The following is a 16388-nucleotide window of genomic DNA, read 5'->3' on the forward strand; positions in this document are numbered from 1 at the left end:
TCTTTGTACAATCTTTCATCAGCCTTATCAAAGCTTTTAACGAATGAAAAGGAGCACGTACTTACAACACCATCAGAAAACAAGTTGAGGTAACCAAAGACTAGGCTTGAATGCGTCTCCTCCTCTTCTGGTTTGTCTAATTTTCCATCAGAAGTAGCAGCAGCGTCACTAGCAGAAGTCTTTCTCTGCAATGAACATACAAGTCATAATATGGCGGTTGCCCAAATAGCCCGTAAATGAAGTATGCTAAAACTGTTGTAACTCACCTTACGGAGAGATCCATCTGTAGAGCCGCTAGAGACTTTCTCTGATGAATTTACAATTGCATCAGAGGAAGATTGTTGGTCCACAATATTATGATCAGCTTCATCCTTAAGTTTCTTACTGCCTGCATGTTGGTGGTGGTGGTGATGGTGACCCCAGGTATTGGAACCAGATGAGTTTTCTTCAACATATCGCACCAACTTCTCCACAAGAAGGAAGACCACAATCCCAGCTGGACAATCAAGAATGAGGTTTGAAAGTGTCAATTTCGTCAAACTATATTGTTCAATAAACACAAAAGGGAAGTGTTCTGATACTTACCGAGTACAGACAATCCAACAGACAAATCTTGTATAGAATGCGAGTGTGATGGCGAATCCGAATGAGAATGATCATGATGGGCATGGTCCTCATGGTGATCATTAGAGTGAGAGTGACCACCACCTGCCAAACGAAATGAGAAGGCTTTTAAAGTCAATTGATGGAACAACGCAGATACTAAAATGAGAATCAGATAAATGTGTCCATTAATATACCAAAAGCATGGGGCAATTGGTGAAGAAAAGCATCCCCCAACATAGCTCCTGCCTGGTATACAAAATAGATTGAATCAATAAAAGACTATTTGAAGTAACAACAGATCATACAGACACATTTCCAAAAGTTATGATGTATAGAGATTGCTAAATCAAGTATTTTGACAAATTCTCAGAACCACTCCACCACCACCAAAGAAAACCTAATGTAGTAAAAAAAAAAAAAAAATGACTTACCCCAAACAGAGCCAACGCATCAACAAACCATTTTGATGGCTTCCCTTCAACTGTAAATTGAAACAGAACAGGTTACAACTTACAACAAAAGACTTGAAACAGTCAATCTCAGGAGAGAGACAGAGACTTTTTGCTTTTTGGTTCATAGAGATACAAATAAATTGCTTACTAACCAAACATAATGGGAAGCAAAACAAGGCAGATGAGTGAGGCCAAGCTAACCAAAAGAGAGCATCCCAATGCATTGAGCCACAAAGCTGCAAATAAAAAAAACAAGAACAATAAGTAGAGGTATTCATAAGTCCTCCCACTAATTTGTAAAAGCCAGTGTAGCTTAAAGGAACCAAATTTACCAAACCCAGTAAGACTAGAGCTTGATTCGTGATCGTGATCATGATCATGAAGACAAGGACCAAACCCACACAACCTCATATCCTCCTCTTCAGCAAGCTCCTCCGGCAACTTCATCTCCACCTTCGCCGTCGTCTTCTTCACATGATGATGATCGTGGTCATGAGAATGACTACACCCACCACCGTGATCGTCACGCGCCGGCGTTGACTGAGAGAATCCGGTTTCTACGCATAGATCCAGAAACAGGACCAGAAACAGAATCGGAACCAAGACGTTTCTCAGCGAGAACGACATCAGAGCTAAGAAGAGCGACGGTTACTGCAAGTGGCTTCAATGGTGATGAAGCAGACGATGCAGAAGAAGAGAATGATAATTCCGATTATGATTCCGAATGTGACAACATCCATTTTTTTTTGTGTAATATAATTAACAAAATCGTATCTTTTTATAATTTGTAAATTTGGCCCTCTGTTTCGAAAATTAACTAGAAAAACCCCTTTTACTGCATGGAAGATGTCAAGTTAGAAGTTCAAGATCCAATCTTGGTTTTGTGAAAATGAATTTGTTTTACATCTATTAAATGGTTTTTTTAGAATACTGTGTATATATATAATATATTAGATTTATTTGTAACTTCCGCAGGCTTTCGAAAGATCAAACAAAATGCGACAAAAATGTATATATATATGATGATATTGCAATGTGAAACATAGAGAGATTAGACCTGACAACTGTTATCTGTTGAAATTATATTCATTTCCTAAAATCAAGGTCTAATGTCCATTTCCCAAAACACAATCGCCACAAAACACACCCCACACCAACAAACGAAAAAGAAAGAAAACCAAAAAACAAAGTCAAGAAGAAAGTTTGTGTGATATCTTCTTTTGAATCTTTAGAGGAGGAAAGAAAGAAACAATGGCAACAATGAAAATACCAATGACGGTACCTTCTCCTCGTGTCGATGCTGACCAGCTCTTTAAGGCCTTTAAAGGTATGTCTTCGCTTCGATCGCTTCTTATGTAAGTTTTATAACAACTGGTTTTTGTTACATTTTCAATTTTAATCTTTTGTGAAACATTTCAGGAAGAGGTTGTGATACTTCGGTGATCATCAACATCTTAGCTCATCGCAATGCAACGCAAAGAGCTCTCATCGAACAAGAATACGAAACCAAATTCTCAGATGACCTTCGAAAACGTCTCCATTCCGAGCTTCATGGTCATCTCAAGGTACATTAATCTAGGCCTTACCAAGAAATGTTTATATTCATGCATGATTTTAACACAACAAAAGTTTTTTTCTTTTATTTTAGAAAGCCGTTCTTCTGTGGATGCCTGAAGCAGTGGAGCGAGACGCTTCAATACTGAAACGTTCCTTGAGAGGAGCCGTGACTGATCACAAAGCAGTTGCTGAGATTATATGTACACGATCTGGCTCTCAGCTTCGTCAGATCAAACAGGTTTACAACAACACTTTCGGTGTGAAACTTGAAGAGGACATCGAATCCGAAGCTTCTGGCAATCACAAAAGAGTATGTCATCTCTATTTGATTCAAATGGTAATAACTAATAAAGATTGACACAATATATGTAATATGTAACAGGTTTTGCTCGCATATTTGAACACTACACGATATGAAGGACCAGAGATTGATAATGCGAGTGTCGAAAACGACGCTAGGACTCTCAAGAGTGCGGTTGCGAGGAAGCATAAATCTGATGACCAGACGCTGATTCAGATATTCACAGACCGAAGCAGGACTCATCTGGTCGCTGTTAGATCTACTTACCGTTCCATGTTCGGCAAAGAGCTTGGAAAGGTAAGATCAAGAAATCAGAAACTTGACTCGAAAGAGTTTTCAGAAAAATCTTCAACTTCTCTTTTTCCAATCTTGATAGGCCATAAGAGATGAGACCCGCGGGAACTTTGAGCATGTCCTTCTGACGATCCTACAATGTGCTGAAAACTCTTGTTTCTATTTCGCAAAGGTAAACGTAACTTTGATGTTTTTCTTATATCACAAAGTTTACAAACAAAAAAAAAACTGAAAAGCGCAGGCGCTGAGAAAGTCGATGAAAGGGTTGGGAACAGATGACACAGCGTTGATAAGAGTGATAGTGACAAGAGCAGAGGTGGATATGCAGTTCATCATCTCGGAATACCGAAAGAGATACAAGAAGACTTTACACAACGCTGTTCATTCTGATACAACTGGTCATTACAGAACTTTTCTCCTCTCACTTTTAGGCCCTAACGTTTGATCTCTTTCTATATCTATCCACTCCAACATTTCACTTTTCAGTCTCTGTATCTTACAACATTTCTTGCAACAATCTTGAAGGGATATTAAAATATGTTTATATGTAAGTCTAAACAAATAAGGGAGCAATTCAAACTGGCAAAAGAGAGAAACTGAGAAGCTACTTAAAATTCATCATCAACACATAATATAATATCTAATCAAATTCGACTTTGTGTATAGTTTGAAAAGTTTTCCACTGAGGCAAGGATAGTAATAGCACCTTGAGTAACTTTGAGGTATATTCTTCCCAAAAGGTAACCGCAAGAGATACACCCGTTAAGTCGAGTGATTCCTTCAGATCCTCATTAGAGCCTGAATATCCAAAAGTTGTGGTTACAAGCTTCTCATCTGGTAGGAAAACTGATTTCAGAGCGTTGACAGTTTCCAACTGAGGCTGGGACATAGCTTCTACCGTGTCATTTTCGACATTAGAAGTTTTGAGTTCAGAAGCTTTCCAATTGTAGAACTGAACAACCTATTATCCAGAAAATGGAAACAAAAAGAGCCAGTTAAATGATTGAAACTGAGGTCCAGCGAAACTAATCACTCAAAGCCTTAAGGTCTAAGAGAAAGTACCTGAAAATTTTCGGGAGAGTAACTCTCCTCCTTTAGCTATTTGTAGTGTTCCCATGAGTTGTTCTGAGGCATCCGTAGAATGATCTTCACCTTGTAAGCTATGTAAACCGAAACCAAGAAGGTGCAACCTCGCAAAGCAGATATCGAAACCAATGTTTTGATTCGAAGCATCTTGATGAGGACAGAACCAGTACATGTTAGTGGATGCAGGCAAAGGGAGGCAAAATCTATGTAATGTGCATTGGGAAATACGGGAAAGAAGCTTAGAATCTTCGTCATGGGATGAGTCCCGGCTAAACCAAAGTGCAAGAGTCAATCTTTCTCCATCTGTTACCTGTTAAGTTTCCATTAGTAACTTACTAAGGGGCATACAAACAAAACAAAACTAAGAGGCTATATAAATGAGGGCGAACCTCATCAACCGAATGAATATTCCGGTCATCAGCTGTGTAGAAGATAACATCCTGGTCAAGGACAAGGACACAAACACATTATTATTAAATTTTGAGTAGTAAACTGTTGAACCAACTGAAAAAAGAACAATACATACTCCAGCAGAGGGGAGCAACAGTTTGCTGGTTTCGCCCACTCTGAAAATGAAAAAAGCCCGCCCTTTGAAGTCTTTTCCCGTAACTATTCAAGTAACAAACTGCCTTCAAACCAACTAAAAAACCAAAGTCCATATAAACACATAAACCTCATATCAACAATAACGTCTATAGAAGACTGCACTACGAACCGCGAAATCCCTTTGTTTCAGATACGGTCCTGTTATCATCACTATGCCAACCAATACTCGCTCCTCTGCACCAACTGATTCAAATACCAAAGAGAACATAAAGGAATCATTTCTTTGTTCCTGGCTTGTTTCTGTAGGGAGAGAGAGAGAGAGAAAAAAAAAGCTGACTAACCTGATCAAACCAGTGAATTCAATAAAAAGCTGACTAACCTGATCAAACCAGTGAATTCAATAAAAAGCTCAAACTCACAACGAAATGTTTCCTCTATCTTCTCTTTCAACCTTTCTGTTACTCATAAAACACAAACAAAAGATCATCACTTTAAAGCTAAAAACAGAGAGAGAGAGAGAGATTAAAAGAATGAATCTTGGGAGTTGTAAAGAAAGATAGGCGGCTGACCTCGAATGGAGACGAAAGGGATGATGAGGTGAGGTGAATTGGTGGCAATGAGGTGAGAAAGAGTAGTGGAGAAGACATTTGGTCTGTACCCAATTGTACTGCAACTCTTGTGTATGAACTCAAGCTCCTGCTTTTTTTTTTTTTTTTTTTTTATTAACGGCAAATTGTAACCAAACCACATGATTAGCCCAAATCTTAAAGACACAAAATTTAAGCAAAAAAAAAAAAAAAAAAAAGAGGGACAACCTTACCTTGCACTCTGCCGGCGACAAGAAATTGTGTAGAATCAGAGCCTCGGATGCTCTCCTTCCGACATCTCTTTCCTCTCTATTCGAATTGGTTTGTTTAGGGTTTTTCTAATTGATCACTTTCTTACTTTGGGAATTTACCACCGGTTTAGGAATTCTCACCAATTACCCAAAATTACAATTTTTAAGATTTCAGTTATTATTAATTAATATACTTTAAATGTAGATTTTTGTCATATTTAAAATTTTTATACAAATTATTTAGAGTTGTGAAAATAGTGTCTTTTTTTAGGAGTGACCAGCTTTTAAAACATACCTGGACGATATTAAGATAGTTAGGACTGACTAGCCTTCAAGACATATCTAGACGATATTAAAATAGTTAGAGAGAAGTTTTTTTCTTTTATATTATCTTTAATTTCAAGAAATATTAATATAAGTGCAAAATTTTTGGCATACGAGAAGCCGCGTATATTTTCACATCTTTGTTTGTCTTCCAATTGGCTCTCATGAGCTGTTCTATTGTTGTCAAAAAAAAAAAAACTAAACTGAATATCTGAATAAATTCTCGAAACTTATTTATCCAGAACTAAACCAAATTATCCGAAACGTTCAGGCGGATCTAACTTCCTTACCAACTAGTCCAAATTATTGACTAAATCAAATGTTCCACTAACTCAGTTGATCCAATTCCAAACACCAATTATTATTATTTTTTTAATTAAATAGGCAATTATTTTTTTTTGAAAAATCAGCACATTAATGATCACACCGATAACACCAAGACCAAAGTACTAGTAAGTACTTTAACTCTCTCTTGTCTATTTTGACTTTATATTTTGAGAACTCTCTAATCTAAATACTGGTAGGTAGGTACCAGAGAAACACAAACCCTAGATTTTAACCTCACTTTTCTTTCAACGGAGGAATCATCAAATCAACGATGTCTTCTTCACCTCACTCACCCACCGGTTCCGGCTCATCCACACCGCTTCTCCGTTCACGGCAATCTTCATCACCACGGCGTCAGCCTGTAATCGCGGTTCTGTTAGGCCGAGCTTCAGGGAGACGAGGTGGAGCTTCGATGGTTGTTAGAGAGACGGCTGCTCAGGAGCTTGAGGAGCGACGAGCTGATTGGGGTTACTCGAAGCCTGTTGTTGCTTTGGATATGCTTTGGAACACTGCTTTCGTCGTTGTTGCTGTCGCGATGCTTTTGGTTTTTAAAGACGAGAAGCCGAATGTGCCGATTAGGATTTGGATCTGTGGGTACGCGATTCAGTGTCTTGTTCATGTTGTCCTTGTTTGGCTTGAGTTTAGGAAGAGGAACGCTCGAAGCCGACCTGGGGATTTGGAAGCTGCTGCTGCTCAACAAGATACGAATCAGGATAGTGAGGATGAGGATAGCGATGAAAGCATCCTGAGGTTAGTTTGGTTCTTGATTTCTTGATTTCTTGAAGTTGTGATTGAGGGTTTTGATTGCGTTCTTGTGTTCTCTTGGTCTTAGAATCGTTTACTTGCTATTAATCTCTGCGTAATTCGAAAAAGGCAGATTCAAATTCTGAACTTTGTATCATCAATGATGGAACTATAGAATGTGTGTGATCAAGGAAGCTATACTAGTGGGGAGAAAGTTACTAATTATTTCAGAAATCAATTCTTTTTTTTCAGTACTAAGACTTGTGAATCAATGAACACCATTATATCATTTGTCTGGTGGATCGTTGGCTTCTACTGGCTTGTATCTGGTGGTGAGATACTTCTTGAAAATGCATCCCATTTGTACTGGTAAGGGTTGATCTGGCTGAATCTTTTGTTACCTAAAAACTCTATTGTTTCTTTTTCTTTTCAAGCTGAATGGTAATGACATTGAATGCTTGCAGGTTAACCTTTGTTTTCCTGGCATTTGATGTGTTCTTTGCCATCTTTTGTGTTGTGCTGGCTTGTCTTATCGGAATCGCACTCTGTTGCTGCCTTCCTTGTATTATTGCTCTTCTTTACGCAGTTGCTGGACAGGTATGAGCTTAGAAACAGCAACCCTTTTGAATATCAGACTTACCTTTGGAAGAAATGAAAGCAATAAACACCGTTTGTGATGTGTTCAGGAGGGTGCATCAGAAGCAGATCTCAGCATCCTTCCCAAGTACAGGTTTCAGAGGATGAATAATGATGAAAAGGAAAGTGACGGTGGTGGGAAAATGATACCCGTTGAGGCAGGCAGTGAGAATTTGGGAAACGAACGTGTGCTTCTTTCTGAAGATGCTGTAAGTGGTGATTTTGGTGGATGTTTGTATAAGATATTTGAGATGGAATTGAGATTCAGAGATTTTTTTTTTTTTTTTTTTTTTTTTTGTGTGTAGGACTGCTGTATATGTCTGAGTTCATATGAAGATGGAGCAGAGCTGGTGTCACTTCCTTGCAACCACCACTTTCATTCGACTTGCATCGCGAAATGGCTGAAAATGAATGCGACATGTCCACTTTGCAAGTTCAATATTCTCAAAGGTAATGAACAGGAATGAAGTAATTAAATATATAGAGGGAAACATTTCATCTTTTTTTTTTTTTTTTTTTTTATGTTATGTTCTTCTTCTTGTTGTATAGAGAGAGATTAGAGGAAGAGAAAAAAAAGGAAAATGAAAATGATTTGTATCGTTTTGTAAGTCATAAGACAAAATAATTTGTTGTCATTCCCTTTATTTTTAATAAAAGTTTTCGTATAATGTAGATATATCTTTGAAACAAATCAAGACCCAAGATCCGAGGATCTTTGACGGTTTTGGTCCATGATTAAAAAATTGCATAGGTCTAACTGTCCAACAAAGACAAACACAAGCAGCGGTTTGGTTTTGACGGTTGTTCGGGAGATCGGGATAGTTTTCATCGACCACTTCAAAAAACGACGTTGCGTGTCACGTTTGTAATTGGTACCCAAAATTGCATACCAATATTAAAATTGCTTCCACCATATATGCAAATTCTTATTCTTTTTTTGTTTTTGAATAAGACTTGATTTGATTTAAAAAAAAAAAAAAAAAAAAAACACACACACATTATTGATTGTCAATCCAAAAAAAAAGGAAAACAAAGAGATCTCAACTCATTGGACATTTGTACACGTATTTAATTAAACAGCAAAAACTAAACAAAGAAGGACATATTAGACGTTCCCTCTTCTCACGCGGAAAGCATCTCTTTGACTAATCACACCTTTTATCACTAATCATATCATTACTACTAACCAGAATAATTAACTATCCACCTAAAATCTCTATAATAATCACTAATTTCTATAATTTCCTAATTTTTTCCCTCCTCTTTCTCTCTCTAGGTTACAATCAATCTGAGTGGTATAATCTCTATCATCCTCTGAAACCTGTACTTGGGAAGGATGCTAAGATCTTCTTCTGATGCTTGTGTTTATCTTCTACTTATCACTCATAGTTTGTTAACTATCTATTATCTATTTGGTGCTTTAGGAAGAAAAAAAAAAATTCTAGACCGCATGCACAGGCAAAAGGTTGCTGAGTGGAAAAGCTTACTCAGATTGTACGGGAGCTGGAAGAGGTTGTTCTTGCTGGTGGCGCTGCTGCAAATGTCGTGAGGGATTACAAGCGAAAGTTCTAAGAGATGAACGTTAGTAAATACACTTCGTACGATGACCGGAAAAAAAGAATTGAATATTAACCTAACTGATTAAGGAATATTTCTTGCTCCTCTTTCCAGGAAGAACGAAAAACTCTTGACCGTGAACTTGCACGTGCAAAGGTTACAACAAACAGAGTTGCGACGATGGTTGCAAATGAATGAAAAGATGGTAATTATAAAGTGAAGTCTGTGAAGTAATGGCTTGAAGAAAGAAGGTTTCTATAGGTTCACTTTGATATGATTGTCTTTCTCCTAAATTCTAGGATTGAAGATTCTTTGCACTGGTAAATGCACAACCCTACATTCTCAACTCTTTAACTCTCTTCTTGCAAGGAGAAATGCAGCAACTTCGTGATAAACTTGCCATTTCAGATCAAGCTACTAAATCTGAAGCACAACTAAAAATATTCATTTTCTTCATGCATTAGGCATCTTCTATTGGTTCTTGTTTAACTGAGCTAAAGTAAAATTATTTCTTTGTATGATTTCAAGGACGAGTTTCAACTACGACTGAAAGTGCTTGAAGAGACGCTGCAAGGCACCTCAAGTAGCAGTTTTAGGAACAAACCCGAGGGAAGAAGCATGAGTAATGGACCCTCTCATAGGCAGTCACTTGGTGGATCAGATAATTTACAAAAATTTGCATCAAATGGCTTTTTTGTCAAAGAAAACACTGATGGGAAATTCCTTTAATTCCACCTCGGTATTGAAGAATGCTAAAGAAACATCTAAGTCATTTGATGGAGGCACAGGATAATTAGATAGAGGTAAAGCACTCTTAAATGGACTTGAGATTTATTCATTCAACAAGGCTTGTGACGAATCCAAAGAAGCATAATCACCTACTACCTGGAATGAAGATTCAAAGGAGAAGCCACCACACACCAAATACTGAAGACAATGTCCCAGGTGTTTTGTATGATTTACTTCATAAAGAAGTAGTAGATCACATGAAAAAGATCAAAGCCTTAAAGATAAGGATGACGCCATAAAGGTAAACTTCCGAATGTGCCATTTATAAATATTGCTAAATGACGTGTTTGTAATGGAACTATTGATATTTTCGTGTAGTTGTTAGCAAAAAAAGTTGAAACTTTTAACAAAGGCAATGGAGGTTGAAGAAAAACATGAGAAGGGAAGTGTTGCAATGGAGAAAGAGTGATATATCATAGTTTTTACGGTTTTTAACCATGATAAAGTATGCTTTTAGAATCTTTGAATTTGCTTTTTAGGGTCTTTTTCAGTCTTTGTAAGACTAGAAAACATTTGGCATGGATGAGAGCATAATGAAGCATTTGGGAGATTTTAGGAGCAAATAAAGCCAAGGCGATCAAGCTGGAGTCAAGGCTCAGTATTGGTTTTGATCAACACCGATGTCCACGAACGAAGAGGGGCGAGTTTCTCAAGTCTGAAGTTTTACAAAGCTGCCCCAAGTTCTCCTTTATTGCAATATTAGTCCCTAACATGTATTAGAGATATTTAATTATCTTTTAGGTTTTAGAAACATGAGATGCTTTATTTTGCTGCCACCTTTGTAGAGAGAAGATTTCAAACTCCTTTATTAATCTATTATGATTTGTGTTCCTACAATGATGTCTTAGAATCTCTTGTTAGGTTTAGGAATACTCATTAGGGATTGGAGGATTTTCAAAAATACATTTTCATGTTGTTCATTTTCAGAAATACCCATTTTCTATGTATAAAATGACTAAATTCTAAGCCCTAAGCTCATAATACTAAACCCTACCCCTTCAAAACTGTATCATAAATGTAAAATAGAGAACCCAAACCTAAAAAAAATTCTAAAAATGAATTTAACATACTGTAATTGTGTAAAAGAGAGTAAAACTGAAAATGTACAAAAAATGAGATTTTTGAAAAAGGATATTTCTAACCAATTTTCTTAGGGATTTCATGGCTTGTTAAATTGATTATTGATTTAGATTCTTTATCTTGTTGTTTTTTCATTTTAGGTTGTTCTTACATTAATTCTTGATTGATCACTTATAATTAATATCTTATGATAATTAATTTAAAACGAGAGTTTGATTGATTTCCTGACAAAACTTTTTGATGAGCAAAATTATTTTTTACAAAAAGATTTGATTTTGAAATTTTGTGAACAAACTAAACTTGACTTCAAATCTGGTTTAATTATTGGATTTTACAAAGAGATTTGGATTTCTGGTTTTAAACTTAGATAATATATGCAGTGAGAACTGATTTATTTTACAATCATGTTTAGAGATCAAGAACAGTTTTAATTGTTGAATCCTATTTAATTAATTAATCGTGTTTACAAAACTTTAAGTTATTTTTGCATTTAGTATTTAAATACAAACAATTCTGGTTAGTGTAATTAAATAATGATACAATCTTTTGTGTGAGTCTAGAGTCTCCGTGGATTCGACTCCCACGTTCTATGTAAGGTATTACAATTTGAGCTCATCAAAGAGATTGTTGTAAATGCGTGTTGATAAAGATCGGGATAACAGAGCTAAAAGGTCTTCAAACACCAAGCCCTCATCTAACACCGCCCAGATTCTTGCAGCAAGGTATCTAGCAATGTCGAATATCTAGTGCATTTATGATCAAGTTGCATTTTTGCAATCACATTAAGCTTGATTTTTCTGAATTTTCTGCAGAGCTGCAGCCCGAAGTGGGTTAACGAGGAGTAAACAATGAAATGAAGGAGGGACGAGAATATAAATGTTTGACTATATTTGATTAAATATTTTATTTTTACTTCTACTATAGTCTTCTAATTTTAAAACTTACAAAACCAACCCATTTAGTTTATTCTAAATTCATATCTAATAAAACTATGATATTATTAAAAATAAAATTTCATTACAAAACATAAATAAAAGATACAATGATTAATACATATTTATTTAAACACCATCATCAGTATAAAAAAATTTAGATAATTATTTAATGTATAAAATGATAAAATATCAAAATTGAGGAGTATTTTGTAAATAAAAAAGATTTGCTCCACAAATAGAAAAATGAACAGTAATTCATTTCTCTATATTTGAAGCAAGATATAGAATATCATTGGAGATGGTTTTACACCAAATATAAAATTTGGAGCAAGAATTGATCAGAATTGGAAGAACAAAGATATATATTCTATACGGTTTTAATACCATCAAAAATATATGTATATATAGACATTTCTGTTACTACAAAACTATGAAAATTTATGAAAAATACTTTTTTTGTTTGTTTTTATTTTCTAAAAATACTTCAACTGTTTATTTTCAGAAATATTCTTTAAATCTGAAAAGTTGGGTAAATTTTATGAGATATTTTTAAATGATAAATATTAATTTGGAAATTCGATCCATCTATTTATAAAATTTTCAAGTTATTTATAAGATAGAGTTATGAAAATAATCCTTTTAATATTTTGAATATATTTTGGTAATATTGCTGTATTTTACACCAAAAATTTAGATGTTTTTTATTTGTCACGTAAATTTTGGTAATCCAAAATTGAAGTTCAGAATGAAAAATGATACAAAATCTTGCTAATTAAGCAAAACAATATAAATGTTGTTTTTGTAGTGCATGTGCTTTAACGTGATTAGTATACGAGCATCTCCAATTCACCTATATTTTTGCCTCTAAACTCTATTATGGAGTGAATTTTTCTCCAATCTACATCTATTTCCACCTTTATACTAGATATTGTTATATTTTTCTCTATATATAGAGAAACTCTATAAATAGAGTTAAACTATTTTATTTGCAAAGTAGTCTTTTTAATCTTTAACTTTTTTATATTTATGACCAAAATAAATAAAAGAAATATTCTTAAGAACTAATAATATAAATGATTTTAGAAGTTTTAGTATATATATTTATTCTAAAATTTGAGACTACCATTTGCAAAAGATAAATTATATAAAATCTTAGAAATATATATATAAATAATAAGTTTTATCTTTCATTCATTCTATAATTCATTTTCCATAACAAGAAACAAATAAAAAGAGTTATTATGGAATGAATGAAAATCTAGAATTTGGACCCCTTCAACACTAAGGACACCATTACATTCATTTCCTAATTCATTCCATTGGATTTGACTATGTATGGTGATAGGGGTGGGTAGAAAAAGAGTTCTTGTCCTAGCCGCCATGGTGATTTTTGTTTTGGTGGGTATTGGCCTATGGTTTCTCCTCAAAACATTCGTGTTAATTAAGTTGGATTTCATGAATAATTAAATGTAATCAGATTTTTTTCTTCAATAATTTAGTTTTTTAAAAAGATAATTACTTCTCATTAGAATAAAGTATATATTTCTAAAAATAGTAGTTTTTGTAAGATAATAAAAATATGTATAAACAAAAAATAAAGATATATGTATAAATTAAAGCTACAGTAATTTGAATATCATTTTACAATGCATTACATAAATTTTCACCGATAAATAATTGAATTTGGTGTATTTTATTATTTACTTCAATTAGATTCATATGTATAAGTTGTACATGTCCAGCCAGTGGCAGAGCCAGACCAAAAGTTGAGAGGGGTCAGAAGAAATTTTTTTTTTCTTAGTAAGATAAAAATGTGAAATTTATAAGGTCAAAATAAAATTTTATTTTTTTTAGGGTAAAAATGCAAATTTTTTGAAGGATCAAAGTATAAATTTTATTTTAATAGGGTCAAAATGTAAAATTTGTTGGGGTTAAGATGAAAGTTTTAAATTTAATAAGGTCAAAATACAAAATTTGTGGAAGTCATTTTAGTAAAAATATACCAAATTTTTTTTTAATGGGGTCCGCTGACCCCACTCCTATCTTACTGGCTCCGCCCCTGTGTCCAGCCTCTACCGTCATAAACAAGGAAGATACTCCCTCATTATTTTCAAGAAAACAAGCACCATAGTCAGCGTTTATAAGATAGCTAGCCGTCAGTATATTTTGTCCTTCAATGGCCAAGTGCAAAGGATTATATCCATATCTGTCCTTGAGAACGACATGAGCTGCCACATGAAGGGGAAGCTGATCATCGGAGTTTGGATCCAATAAAAGGCATGGAAATTCAGATATAATGCACCATGACTTCTCAACAACTTTTCTTTTCCAGACATTCTTTGTTCCCTTCACAAACGCAGCTATAAATTTCCGGATTTATCAGGAAATTTTCACCAGGGAGATTGAACAGATCAGACAATTTGAGGTTTTCGAAGAACTCTAACCCAAATACGGCGTCTCCCATTGCTGGCATGATCGTGGCGCCATATCCTCGTGAATATAGTTTGCGCGACTTTGTTAATCAGATTTATGGGGAAATGTTTTTCTATACGCTGGTCATGAGACATATCCATTATATTATGTGCGTCAATTATATCTAGACTTGCTTAAGAATCTCAGCTACTACACTATTTTGTGTAGTTATTTTCACACCAACGAAAATTCTAGCTTTGGATCTTTCATCATTGTCGCAAAATCTTTTGATTGTGACCACCTTTTTGTCTTTGATTTCTTCGACGATGATCTTTCGATTAACCGTGGTCTCATATGTGTCAAGTTGCTTCAAAGCTCTCATGAAATTTATATAGATCTATCTTATCTATCCTTTTGCAGCATTGGAGAATGTCCTTATTTATTTATTTATTATTTCTTTTTGTCAAAACCCAAACCAGTATCATTAATTAAATATCGGTACAGTGGGTAGAGGAAATCAATGCCGATTTAGCTATCCTATCGGCTTTTTGATTAAACTCTCTTCGAATAAAAGTAAAAGAACAAAGATCAAATTTGAGAGATAACTGAAGGATGTCGTGTTGAATCCCGTAGAGTTCCTTCGAGGAAAACTCTGAGTGAAGTGCTTTGATCAACTGATGTGAATTTGAAGCAAAAGTGATTCTCGTGATGCCAATCTCCAGGGCCTAGTGGATTGCGAGAAGGAGAGCAGAAGCCTCAGCCAAGAGCGGGGAGGCGATGTTTTGGGCGACAGAACTACCAGCGATCTCAGATGTGGGATGGTAGTGTAACATCCGCGAACCAAAATCCCGGTTTAGGGATTGCATCGGTCGATGCAAAACCGGTTTAGTGCGGACGAGTTTAAGTTCAACGCTGCGTTTTGGGTTAGGAAAAACCCTTAACTCGAGTGTTTTGTCTCATTCAACGAGTTTAGCCGTTTCTGAGAGAAAAGAAGAGAGGAAAAGAGTTCTAAGTGTTCTTGGTGAGATTTTGGGAGTTTGTGGCTGTTCCTGTGGAGATCTGTAGTTGGGATCGTTGTAGGAGCTTCCTGAAAGTGTTTTCTTGCTTGTTTGAGGTTCAGATTCGTCTTGGCAAAGGTAAGTGCATGACCATGGCTTATCTAAGCTGGAGATTTCTCTGATCTACTTGTTTATGTGTTGTTTGGCTTGTTAGAATGTTATTTGGGACGTTAGGAAGCTTTCTTGTGACTTGGGGTCGAGTTTTGTGGTTGTAGGAACAAAGATCCGGCGAGAAGCTTCGGGGAAAAACGATGCTCAGCATGTGCATCGGTCGATGCACTTTGTGTGTTGGTCGATGCAAGGGCGAGGACGGCGCGTAAAACCTAGGGTTTTCGTGCTATGTCGAGCATGCGTCAGTCGATGCAGTGTGCATGTCGGTCGATGCAAGCTTGTGTCGGTCGATGCAACCCCAACTAGTGTCGGTCGATGCTTGCTTGGTGTCGGTCGATGCAGAGTCCTGGTTTGTTATTGTTGAATGTTGATTGTTGGTTGATGGTTAGAGATGTCTCTATTGCTTGTTTGTATAGCCCAGTAGATGGGAAGATTGCCTTACTGAGTGTTTATAAAATACTCATGCATTGCAATTTGTATTTGTGGTGCAGGTAAAGACAAAGTGTGATCGTGGAATCAAGGCGATAAAGAGGAGGATGTTCTAGTGGCTCGATTGGTTGTTGTCTGGATTCTGTTAGGTTGCTAGAGTTGAGTCCTAGAATGTTGTTAGGATTTCTGGTTTGCTGCTTTACGTTGATTGGATCACTAGTTTTATGGTTTTGAAATTAATACTGTTGTTTGATATTGGTTATTGGTTATTTATTGGTATTATTTATTTCCGCTGTTTGGTGTGGT

At 35.6% G+C, this 16388-nt stretch overlaps 3 protein-coding genes and 2 pseudogenes across 4 annotated transcripts in view; 3 read left to right on the top strand and 2 right to left on the bottom strand.

The window, feature by feature from the left end:
* The window catches only part of LOC147940866 (IAA-alanine resistance protein 1-like), a 2303-nt gene extending 503 nt beyond the window's left edge, over positions 1 to 1800 (bottom strand). The window contains exons 1-7 of the mRNA XM_087458298.1: positions 1391 to 1800; positions 1211 to 1294; positions 1038 to 1087; positions 801 to 852; positions 586 to 708; positions 267 to 496; positions 66 to 185 (exon numbers count right to left, since the gene is read on the bottom strand). Of these exons, the coding sequence (XP_087314424.1) occupies positions 66 to 185; positions 267 to 496; positions 586 to 708; positions 801 to 852; positions 1038 to 1087; positions 1211 to 1294; positions 1391 to 1685 (954 nt within the window). The 5' untranslated portion in view covers positions 1686 to 1800. The remainder of the gene's footprint in view (positions 1 to 65; positions 186 to 266; positions 497 to 585; positions 709 to 800; positions 853 to 1037; positions 1088 to 1210; positions 1295 to 1390) is intronic.
* Positions 1801 to 2210: 410 nt separating this feature from the next.
* LOC104701420 (annexin D5) lies at positions 2211 to 3772 on the top strand. The gene is made up of 6 exons (XM_010417108.2): positions 2211 to 2385; positions 2478 to 2623; positions 2707 to 2925; positions 2998 to 3213; positions 3293 to 3382; positions 3452 to 3772. The coding sequence occupies exons 1-6, from the start codon at positions 2310 to 2312 to the stop codon at positions 3653 to 3655; spliced, it is 951 nt and encodes a 316-aa protein (XP_010415410.1). The 5' UTR covers positions 2211 to 2309; the 3' UTR covers positions 3656 to 3772.
* LOC147940867 (uncharacterized) lies at positions 3715 to 5783 on the bottom strand (annotated as a pseudogene). The gene is made up of 8 exons (XR_015562368.1): positions 5663 to 5783; positions 5412 to 5538; positions 5222 to 5297; positions 5012 to 5085; positions 4823 to 4925; positions 4686 to 4736; positions 4244 to 4606; positions 3715 to 4171 (listed from the first exon to the last, which is right to left on the bottom strand). The product of XR_015562368.1 is annotated as an uncharacterized LOC147940867 (transcript).
* A 649-nt stretch (positions 5784 to 6432) lies between these two features.
* Positions 6433 to 8383, top strand: LOC147940868 (E3 ubiquitin protein ligase RIE1-like). The gene is made up of 5 exons (XM_087459297.1): positions 6433 to 7081; positions 7328 to 7444; positions 7540 to 7672; positions 7762 to 7920; positions 8017 to 8383. Exons 1-5 carry the CDS (start codon positions 6603 to 6605, stop codon positions 8176 to 8178), a joined length of 1050 nt encoding a protein of 349 aa, XP_087315423.1. The 5' UTR covers positions 6433 to 6602; the 3' UTR covers positions 8179 to 8383.
* A 778-nt stretch (positions 8384 to 9161) lies between these two features.
* LOC104704727 (microtubule-associated protein 70-1-like) lies at positions 9162 to 10607 on the top strand (annotated as a pseudogene).
* The last annotated feature ends 5781 nt before the right edge of the window (positions 10608 to 16388 follow it).

The sequence above is a fragment of the Camelina sativa genome, chromosome 7 (genome assembly GCF_030686135.1).
Source record: "Camelina sativa cultivar CO46 ecotype springtype chromosome 7, ASM3068613v1".
Taxonomy (NCBI): domain Eukaryota; kingdom Viridiplantae; phylum Streptophyta; class Magnoliopsida; order Brassicales; family Brassicaceae; genus Camelina; species Camelina sativa.

Excerpts from the sequence above, each read along its gene's own strand:
- LOC104701420 (XM_010417108.2), top strand. The coding sequence starts at position 2,310 with ATGGCAACAATGAAAATACCAATGACGGTACCTTCTCCTCGTGTCGAT. Across the intron at positions 2,624-2,706 it reads AGCTTCATGGTCATCTCAAG|AAAGCCGTTCTTCTGTGGAT; the intron begins GTACATTAATCT and ends CTTTTATTTTAG. Across the intron at positions 3,383-3,451 it reads CTTGTTTCTATTTCGCAAAG|GCGCTGAGAAAGTCGATGAA; the intron begins GTAAACGTAACT and ends TGAAAAGCGCAG.
- LOC147940868 (XM_087459297.1), top strand. The coding sequence starts at position 6,603 with ATGTCTTCTTCACCTCACTCACCCACCGGTTCCGGCTCATCCACACCG. Across the intron at positions 7,445-7,539 it reads AATGCATCCCATTTGTACTG|GTTAACCTTTGTTTTCCTGG; the intron begins GTAAGGGTTGAT and ends GAATGCTTGCAG. Across the intron at positions 7,921-8,016 it reads TGCTTCTTTCTGAAGATGCT|GACTGCTGTATATGTCTGAG; the intron begins GTAAGTGGTGAT and ends TTTTGTGTGTAG.